The following is a 10,482-nucleotide window of genomic DNA, read 5'->3' as shown; positions in this document are numbered from 1 at the left end:
GTCTCCATCCCTCCCGCCTCACCAGGCCCACCCATCGCCCCCTCAGCGGCGCCGTTCAGTGTCACAGCGCTCAGTGTCACAGCGCTCAGTGTCACAGCGCTCAGTGTCGCGGCATTCTCCCCTCACAGCGCTCGCCCCTCACACTGACCTGTCCATCATCTCCCCGCCCCGCCTCCTTCGCGCTAGCTCCGCCCCCATCCCCGCCCATAGCCCCGCCCATTGCCGCGCTGCCCGCCGTGGGCGCCGCCGTGTGACGTAAGCGGAAGGGCACGTCACCGTCCGGCGGAGGCTGAGGCGGCGCAGCCGGGGCAGGTATGACCGCGGGGCAGAGCGGGGCGGAGCGGCGCTTACCGGCGCTTACCGGGGCTTACCGGGCACCGCGGGGAGTGCCGGGCTACGCTTCGCGGCGGGGGCGTTGCGAGCGGGGGGTGTCTCGTTCCGCCCTGTCCCTCCCGCCGGCGGCCGCGTCCCTCCCCTCACGGAGCCGGCGGAGGCCTGAGGGACGCTCCGTCCGCACCGGCCGCTTCTCGCCCGGGAGGGCGCGGGGGGCTGCGGGGAGCTGAGTCACCGCGGGGCCTGGCTGGGCTCTGCTCGGTGCCGGGGAGCCTCCCGGCTGCGGCCGCCCGGCCCGAGCAGCGAGGCGCGGCCCTGCCGGGCTCTGCCCCGCGCTTACAGACCTCTGGGAAGGTCATTCTTTAACGTGACTGGGTAAAATCGCGTGTGAAGGATTGGTTGCCATTAGCTGACCATTAGCAGCCAACGATGGTTGGATGTTCTCAGCCCAAGCCGTGCACGGGGAGCATTAAGAGCTTTAGGGGCAGCCCGAGGTTCAGCAATTCCTTGCCTTAATGTTCTGTGGCTGCAGCTGTGGGTAAGGATCCCTTCCTGAGGAAAGAGGCAGAGAAAGGCCACACGGAAAATGAGCTCATCAGTGTAACTCAACCTGCTGCTGCCCCTGGAAGGTGGGATGCAATCCGGGTGGTTTGGTCTGGGCTGTTTGTGCTGCTGCTGCCCTGTGAGTGGCACCCAAACTGTGGGTCTGTACCAACCCGCCAGTCCTCCAGGCTGGAGGGTCAGGGATGGTTTTCCTTGCTACCAGCTGGTGCAGAATCCACCCTGATGACACAGCTGGAAAATTTCAGAGCCTATTTCTGAGCTTCCCCACTGCCTGCTTATCGAAGTACTTGCACAGACTGTATAAAGGACTCCAGAGCAGTGATTTTTCCAGGGTGGTTTGTTTGCTTTGGGCTCAAACAATCATTTTTAACATCTTTTTTTTTTCATCTTCCCTCTGGAAAAGGAAAGGAGCTCTCAGTAAAACATGTCGTGGATCAGAGAGGGTGAGCTGACCATCATAGAGAGGTTCTGTGCCAACATCATTAAGGTAAGGGATGGGTTTGAGTGGATTTTGTGGTAAAGAACTGGTAGGCTCTTCAGGGTTCAGGGTGGAGCTGTCTCTGAGGCTGCAGTGCTGTGGAAAAAGAGCATTGTTGGCAAGGGTTCATTTAGTGCTGGCACTGGATGTGCATCCCTGAACAGCATCCCAGGGTGGGAGATTACTTAGGCTTAGCCTTGCAAATGAGCAAGGCTGCAGGCAGTGCTTGCCAATAAGGATTTGTGCCCTTGCTGATGAAGGCAGGGCATGGGAAGGAGGGAGAGAAGAGAAATCATCACATTGGGAGTTTGAGAAATGAAACTGAGTATTGGAACAAAAGCTCACCAGTTCCAGGAAAATTCTGTCCTTGCTCAGGCTTGAGACTGATGGTGCTGCGCCTTCTCCCTGTCAGACCCAGTGAGGTCAGTGGAAAGGAGCACTCCTCTTTGTGGAGGGAAGTCTTATGACTTGTTTTTGTTTTTTCTGAAGTTAATTGTGTCTGTGGAAAGGCCATTGAGCTCTGAAATAAAAAATGCAACGTTAACCTGCGTGTGCCCTCCTCCATGGCTGCAGCTGTTGCAGCACTGATCTCCTGAGAACTGCAGCTCTGTCATGAGAGAAATGGGGAGGGCAAAGCTGCTTTTCAGTTCAGGCAATTGTCAATACTGACATTTGTTTGGAGACCCTAAACTGGGGTTGACAAAGAGGAAATGAGCACCTTACTCACTCTAGCTGCAGATTTCCTGCTGGGAGATACCACTGCACTCCTGGCAGCATGCAGTGCTGCTGGGGACAGTGGGGCTGAACTGTCTGTGGTGGAGATGCCTGTTCACCTCCTGCTCTCCTGTGTTTCTCCCTGTTTTCCAGGCAGGTCCAATGCCCAAGCACGTTGCCTTCATCATGGATGGCAATCGCCGGTATGCCCAGAAGTGTCACGTGGAGAGACAGCAGGGGCATTCCCAAGGCTTTGATAAGCTGGCACAGGTGGGGAGGATGTTTTCTGCCTCTGTGTGGTGGAGGTTTGAGCTGTGTTTGCTGCTGGACTGGTGTCTTGTGCTCCTTCTCTTCACGGGAGCCAAGCCTGTGCTTTGACCTGTTCATCCTGTTCATCATCAGGATCCACAACTTCAGCTCCTCCCTCTCTGTGTTATCTTGCAGAGTCATTCCATTCAGCTGTTTACCCTCTCTTTTACACTCAGTTAAAATATCTATGTTGCAGATCTCTAAGGTTTTATTTCTGGGAAACAGGTTGAATTTCTTTGAAAAGGTTTTAAAGGTACAATATTATATAATTTAAAATGTTATCAACCAGAGGTGCTTTTCCTGATTGGATTAGTCCCCTGTGGTGGATTCTCATCCTCAGGTAGTGATATTTTCTTTCTGTTCTTTAAAATGAATCTGAAATTCACATCTGGAGGTTTCACATTCTTGACAGTCATTTCTTTTGATCCAGTCTTGGCATCATGGGAAACCACAGGAAGGTTTCACAGTGCAGAAGTTGTGTCTTGCTGGCCTGATTGTTACATTTTGTCTCCTTGCAGACACTGCGGTGGTGTTTGAATCTGGGCATTCGGGAGGTGACAGTTTATGCCTTCAGCATTGAGAACTTCAAGCGCTCCAAGGAGGAGGTGGATGGGCTCATGGACCTGGCCAGACAGAAGTTCAGCCGCCTCCTGGAGGAGCAGTAAGAGTTCCCCTGTGCCCCACAGGGTGGAACTGAGGCAGGATATGATGGAGAGCTGTTTACAGGGATGATACAAGTTGTGAAAAGGGATTAAGTGAGGAGAAGCTTCCCCACCTCCAGTCAGAGATTTGTCTGGAGGGGCTGTGCCTTCCTGGGTGGGATGTAGAGCTCTGTGCATGCACAGTTCCCCTGCACACCAGATGTGTGTCAATCCAAACCATGGGGACAGGACAGCTTCAGATAAGCACAGCACAATCAGAAGCTCCTGCTTAAAACCAAAGTGCCGGATGTTTTTGTGAAATATCAAAGCTTTGTCCTAATTTTTAATTAGTTAGAGGTGCCCAGAGACTGTGGTTGTATTCTAAGCTTCCATATGGATTTTTATAAGTTTTAGGTAGAGATGCCTAATCTGTGATCATTTCCTAGTCCTTTGGTTATGTTTGTACCTCAGGAACTTGTGTGGAGAATGATCAATTTGCCTTTATGGAATAGTTTGGGGTGATCAAATCTAAGCCAGTTTTGCACACCGTGAAAACATTTGGGGGTTTTGCCTTTCTCCAATTCCCAGTTTTGCTGAAGCTGTGGGTGGATGTTGGCACTCGTGCAGTAGAGACTGATGTGTTTTTTGTGGTCCCCACTCTCGTTGGGTGCAGGGAGAACCTGAAGAAGCATGGGGTGTGCATCCGTGTCCTCGGGGACCTGCCCCTCCTGCCTGTGGATATCCAGGAGCTGATTGCCCAAGCTGTGCTGGCAACCAGGAACTACAACAAGTATGTGACGCTCAGTTTAAATTGCTGACACCTCACATCTTCCTCCTCCTCATGAGGGCTGGGACTTGACAGACATGCTACACCCCTTCCTGGTCCTGCAAGCACACATCACTGTCATCTGGACCTTCCCAGGATGAGCCTTTTACATATTTTCCTCCTTTCAGGTGCTTTCTGAATGTCTGCTTTGCATACACATCAAGACATGAAATCAGCAATGCTGTCAGGGAGATGGCCTGGGGGGTGGAACAAGGACTGCTGGAACCCAGGTAACTCTTGGCTTTCTCTGTGAGGCTTTTGGATGAATCCTGCCTGTCTTACCACTCACACTGCATGAGAAACCTCTCAGAAGCCAAGCGGCTTTAAAATAGATCTCATTAAACCACTGTGACTGGAACAAATGACTTAAACTTACTATGCAATGTTTGGTTTTTATTATTTCAGTTACCATGGTGATAGATACACAACCAAGACAGAAGAGAAATTAGGTCTGTGTCTTAAGTTAGTTTAAATGTGAAGGCAGATTTTATGCCACAACAATTGGCTGCTTGGCTGACAGTCTTAGCTATGAGGTCAAACAACAGATGAATCATGAATGCTGCACTGTTCCTCCACCCTGAAGGAGATGGAATAGTTACACTCTGCTCCCTGCTCCAGATGGAAGCCCTCACAGTCTGCTTCCACCACTGTGTTATGTTTCAAAGAGCATGGAGTGGGATGCTCTGGGGGCTGAAATAGCATTTGGATAGCCTGTGGAGCAGACAGCAGTGTCTGTCAGAAGCAAGTTGATGACTGGCTGTGGTTCAGCTCCACCACCCAGTTTTAACCTGCAGCCCTGAGTTTATATAAAACCCCTTAATTCTGATTTGTGCCACATCCATCAGGTCAGGAAAGGTCTAATAAACTGTGCCTGTTTTTCAGTGATGTGTCTGAGTCACTGCTGGATAAGTGTTTGTACACCAACAACTCCCCAGACCCAGACCTGCTGATAAGAACCTCTGGAGAGGTTCGCCTCAGTGATTTCTTGCTCTGGCAGGTAATGTCTCTGTTTTCTCCTTGGGATATTCCATCTTTACCTCAGAGAGTGCTGACTCCAGGTGCAAGATGTGACGGCTCTGAAACTCCTTCTGCCAGGGTTTGGTAACTTCCTGGATGCACTGAGTGCTGGGACACCTCTGTGGAATCTGTTTCTTGCAGTTATGTGATTGCCTAAAATACACTTTTTCAGTAGTTATCATAGAAACACATTTACCTGAAACTTTGAGGAATTTGATGGCAAAAATAGGTTTTAACTTGAACACTTCCATCATCCAGCTCAAGGATATCTTCAGTGCACCACAACTCTTGGCTTCATTAAGCAGTTTAAATGCCATGAGTGGGCAGTAAGGAATATCATGAGATGTCATTTGAAGAATTGCTTAAATGTCATGTCCTAATTCTCAGTTCAACTGTTATTCCCTTAGCCTTTGGTACTCCAGTGTTGCTATTTTAGTATTTTTAATAAGTCTGTGATGCTTAAGCTATTAAAAATACTTCTCTGAAGACCAACACAGCATTAGAAAGAATTCTGCTGATGCCTTTGCAGGAGTGGATGAGTGGTGTCCCAGCATTAGGAACAAATTAGAAAGACTCTACATTGTGCAATTTCAGACTCTCCTGGCTGGTATTTACCTCACATTAAGTAGAATCTCATAACACAACCTGGGTGAAACCTTTGTGGGGAAACTGGCATGGTTTGCCCAACAGAGCTGCATCTTAATGGCTTTCTCCCTTGCTGAATAATTAAATTGTTGGTGATCTTGCTTTCTGCAGACGTCCCATTCATGCCTGGTGTTTCAATCAGTCTTGTGGCCAGAATATTCCTTTTGGAACTTGTGTGAGGCTATCCTTCAGTTCCAGATGAACTACAGTGCTTTACAGGTAAGGGAGCCTTGGGGAGATGGAAAGTCCAACCTCACTGTGTTGGACTGCACAGCAGCTGGAGCTCAGGTGAGAGGCTGCAAAGTGGGAGCAGGAATTGTTAATTAAGATCTTGTTTCAGTAGCAGCTCATGTATTGCTTCTCCCCTGTGGTTTGTTACAATGTCTTGGTGTGTGGCCAGACTCCTCTGCTTTCAGCAAGACCCAAAAGATCCAAAGTCAGCACTGTCTCTGTTACTCATTGCTTATTCCACCAGCTGGAGCATCTGTCTCAGAACTCACACACCAAGTGAACACTCCTGGTCTGCCATGGGGTGAAATCTGCCAGTTTAACTCAAACACTTCATCAGTGCTTTAAGCAGATGCTGAGTTCACACTGGAGCAAGCAGGGAGTACTCACATGCTCTTCCTCTAAACCCACTATTGTTTTTAGGATTGTAACAAGTGGGTTTCCTTTCTGGGAGCTGAAATGAGGCTGCCTGAGCTGTGAGTCTGTGGACAAGTGATCTCTTTCAGTTGGGTCCAGATGTACCTGCTGAAGGGATTGTTCCTGTTGCTCGTTGACATTGTTCCTCTCCTTTTAGATCTGTTGTTTTGAGCTCTCCCTGACCTGGTTCTGATAAAGCTGGCCAATTCAGTAGTGAGTTAGTAATTTGGCTATGTTTAAGCAAAGCAAGTGTGGGAGCTGGAGCTCTTGATGGAAATGTGTGGGGCAGCAGCTTGGGACACAGCAGTGACTGTCAGGAGAAGGACCTCAGTGTGGCAGCTCTTAACCTCCACCATATCCGGCTGCTGAATGTGTCTGTTCCTTAATTATTTGAGTCCTCTTTTTAAAGACAGGTATTACATTGCCCTTTTCTACCTTCAGGGACCTTGCTCACCCCGAGAGTTGTCAAAGGGATTATAGCCAGTTGTGGTTATGGCTGAATTTAATCAGGTGCAGCCAGTCTGGCAGCATCCAAACTCTCCACGTCCTTAACCTCCTTTGTTCCTATTTCTGGCCCAAGTCTGCCCTTTTCCTACCAGCAATTCATTGTATTAGTACAACTAATGGCAGTTCACCTTCTGCATGAAGAGGGAAGCAAAAAAGGCAGTAGTGTTTGTCATTGCCATGAGCTTGGCCTCTGTCTGGAACAGTAAGGTCACTGTTCTGACTTTGCTCCTGGTGCTGGTTTCTGACAGGCAACAGATGCTGCTTCTGTTCCCAGCTATTCTCATCTCTTCTTAGTTCTGGTTTGTGGCTGGATGTGTTCATGCCATGCTATTATCAAGGTTTCTCACTGTCCAGATTTGTTCTCTGGTCAGTTTTCTCCCTGTGAGAGCCACTTTGTGGTTTCTAAGGCTGCTGTTTTTCCCAGGGAATCCTCACAATTGTGCAAAGGGAGGGCTTCCCCTCAGAGGAACTGAGATTTAGGAGCTGGATCTTTTGAAATTTAAAATAGGTGATCTTGAAATCCAAAAGAGCTCACAAAACAAATTCCTGTCCAGGGTGTTTTACAGCAGTTGTGTCTGCTTTGGGAATGTGCTGCTGCTTTTGGGATGTGGATGGGCAGCAGGATAGAAGGGGTGACAAGCTACATAAAAACTCCTTGATTTGGAGGTAAAGATATCCTCCCATCAGCTCAAACAGCATGACTTAATTGCTGCCATTTTATTTCCCAGCCTACTGCTCAGGGGAGTCTCCCAGCTGGTTGTTGCTCACCAGGATCAGTTAGACCCTGCTTTTGGTACCTGGTAGATCTAGGAAAGGAATGCAGGTGTTGGCCAGCTTGCCACTGCAGTGGTCAGGCTGAGTATTTTCTGAGGAATAAACAGAATTTCACTTTGTCTGACAGTGGAAGTCTTCTGCTCAACAGGCTGATGATCCTTCAAGTCAGCCCTGGAGTGCATCCATTCAGTGGGTTTTCTGTGGCTGGGAATATTTCTGCTCTCATTCCCAGCACAACAAAAGCTAATTTCCAGAGCCAGAGCTGCCTTGAGCTCAGAGAAAGTGTGGGGATGAGTCAGGCTCTCATTACAGTAATTGTTTCTTCTTGTTTGTTTGAAAGACCAGCACTTCCCAAGTGTGTGTCAGTTTATGTCACAGTGACCAGCTTTAGAGTTTTTAAAAATAGAAGTTTAAGATTCCCGTGTGCTGATGTGTTTTTGCAGTTGGAGGCTGCAGGCCAGGACATGTGCAATGAGGAGAAATCTCAAAGTGATGTTCTACAACAAAATATTTCAAATACTTGAAGGGTAGGCAAGGATGGCTCCTGCCTTTGGTTTTCCTCCTCCTGCATCTCAAGCCAGTACACTCTTAGATCACAGGAATTGGGGAATGCTGACCTTATTCTTGCTTTTGTTTTGAAGCTGATTAGTTCAGTACCAGACCATCTCAAAGAATTGCCCTATAAGTCATGGTTTGGAATCCCCTAAAACCTTTCAGCTGCCAGGGGAATAGGATCAAAAATGCTGTGATAACACTGGTGAGGATAACAGTGTGCATGTCTGGGGTTCAAAAGTTCTCTTGTAGCTGCTCCTCTCTGATTCCAGTATCAGAGGGTTTCCCACAATCTCTCCTGACTTTTATCTATTTTAACTAGGAGTTAACACTCTGAGCAGAGTCATGTCTTGGAGGGAAGGCCCAGAAGGATATCCCTGTATTTTTTATAACCAATCCAAGCAGGCTGCCTCAAGGTGGAAGAGGCAGACCCAGAGCCACCCTTCACTGAACCTGCAGGTCAATGGCCAGGCAGAGGCTGTTTGTGTTACCCCCTGCACCAAGGTGAGCTGAGAGGCCTGGTAGGTGCTAACACACTGCTTTTCACTCCAGAAGGCCAGAGACTCCTACATGGAGGAGAGGAGGCGACAGCAGATGGAGAGGGATCAGGCTGACGTGACCAAGAAGCTGCAGCAGGAAGGCTGTGCATCCCACGGAGACTCGCGGCGCCGGCGGACTCTGCTGCAGAAATGCACAGCCCTGCGGGAGGAGAGGATCCAGGGCTTCCTGCAGGCACTGGAGCACAAGAGAGCAGACTTCTTTGAGAGATTGTGTACGGTGTCTGCATGACACAGGTGCTGGGCTCTGGGGAAGACTGTTCAGAGGGAGCAGCTGCTGCCCAGAGGGGTTGGGTCAGTGGGGTCCCGCCGTGGAGATCCAGGGCTGCTCCAGGACCTCCTGCCCTGCTGGCCCTGCCCAGGGCAGGGATGGCTGCTGTGAACTCTCCAGGTCTGTGATGCTGCTGAGGAAGGTGGTGCCGTCCTGTGTCACCTCCCTGCCCTGGTGACAGACAATACCTGCACCCTGCTGGGTCCTTACTGCTCAGACCTTGGCAGGCCAGGTGCTCCGGTGACAAGAAGTTAACTGCAATGAGCCTCCTCCAGTTCTGGGATTCCTTCTGAATTGGCCCAGTCAAACCAATTCAGTCCTGTTAAATCAGTCTGGGCTTGGATTCTTTCCACAGCTTTGCAGTAGGGAATCTTCTGTTGAGATTTCCTCTGCTGTCCTTCCAAGGGAGCCTTGCTTTCTGCAGGGAGAGGATTATTCCTTGTGTCAGGGACATTCCCCACTGCCTACTTTGTGAGAGCATCTGGTCTTTTCCCCACCTGACTGCTGAGTTGGATGTATCCACTCTTGGTTTCTAGAGAGCTAAAGGAAGGGCTTTCAGCCTTGTTGTAAAGAAAAAAAGATACTCCAAAGTTTCAGCAAGTTCTGAGATCTCTTCTGAGCAGTGCATGTGGGGAAAACCCAGATGCAGAAGGTGCTGGTGTTGGACCAGACTGACCTTGGGAAAGGCTGTGAGCAGGCAAGAAAAAAGGATTGGTTGGGAATGAACCTTCTCTCTTAGAAAAGAAGAAATTGGCTAAACCCAGGTGATGGCTACCATATGCCAAACCCTCTGAGGGAATTCCAGGGAATGAGGGTGGGCTTAATTCAGGAATACAGTAGCCAAAACCAACCTCTGACCCCAACTGAAATGGTTCAGAAGGGCTGTTTGGCTGACTTTAATGGGAGTGGCCAGAGCAGCTGTGGAGTATTATTCTCAGTTTTCCATTGGCAGGGAGATGGACAAGCTGATTTCCAAGACTGTTTCTGTCTCTGATTCCTCCTGGTTTCCGTCCCCACGATCAAAATAACTGAAAATGTCTTGATTTTTGCTCCTGATGCCACTTGGTGTGGCAGTACCAGCTATTGCTGGGTTTGAAGGGTTTCTTCTTACCTCCAGATGAAAATCAGAAAATGCAGATTTAAAAGACTTGTAGTGCTGCACACTGAGCACTTGGGCTGTGATTGTGAAGAGGAGAACTGTGTAGTCAAACTGGGAATAAAGTATATTCATACCAAAGTTATTTAAAAAATAACCTGAATGTTTAAAAGTATATAGAGCTGCTTATTTCAAGGTGTAATGAAGTTGGAATCCAGGTTTAATATAATAATATTTAACCTGAGACAGACTCCTTATGTGATTCCTGTTAGCCTAGGAATGATTTGAAGGTTATTTTCACAGTATAGTGTGAGCAATTTGCTGATACCTCAAAGCCTGGTTGAATGAAGCTGCATGCAGGTACCTCTTGTGTAAGTAGCAAAGAGAATTTGGATAAAAATGTGCTGAGATGATGGGAGTTGTTGATTTTTAAACTTCTTTTGCTGTATTTTATTTTCTCCACATTTCAGGAAACTCTGGAAACTGTGTACTCTCCATGAGATGGAAACTCTCCAGTCTGCTTTGCCAGGCTGATAGGGAGACTCTTCTACTC

The 10,482-nt window shown here is 48.7% G+C and overlaps 1 protein-coding gene across 2 annotated transcripts; it reads left to right on the top strand.

Annotated features, from left to right (window-relative positions):
- Positions 1 to 249: 249 nt before the first annotated feature.
- On the top strand, positions 250 to 10,342 carry DHDDS (dehydrodolichyl diphosphate synthase subunit). Of its 2 annotated transcripts, none has more exons than XM_085081333.1 (9): positions 250 to 312; positions 1,301 to 1,384; positions 2,243 to 2,359; positions 2,917 to 3,059; positions 3,713 to 3,829; positions 3,994 to 4,095; positions 4,748 to 4,862; positions 5,639 to 5,746; positions 8,561 to 10,342. In XM_085081333.1, exons 2-9 carry the CDS (start codon positions 1,322 to 1,324, stop codon positions 8,792 to 8,794), a joined length of 999 nt encoding a protein of 332 aa, XP_084937459.1. In that variant the 5' UTR covers positions 250 to 312; positions 1,301 to 1,321; the 3' UTR covers positions 8,795 to 10,342. The 2 variants fall into 2 exon arrangements, with proteins under 2 accessions (XP_084937459.1, XP_084937458.1); XM_085081332.1 differs by having other exon boundaries at positions 8,558 to 10,342.
- Positions 10,343 to 10,482: the final 140 nt, after the last annotated feature.

Source organism: Lichenostomus cassidix, chromosome 23, assembly GCF_008360975.1.
Source record: "Lichenostomus cassidix isolate B80296 chromosome 23, HeHo_3.0, whole genome shotgun sequence".
Taxonomy (NCBI): domain Eukaryota; kingdom Metazoa; phylum Chordata; class Aves; order Passeriformes; family Meliphagidae; genus Lichenostomus; species Lichenostomus cassidix.
The sequence above is the reverse complement of the archived record's forward strand: the minus strand, read 5'-3'. Positions and strand labels throughout refer to the sequence as shown.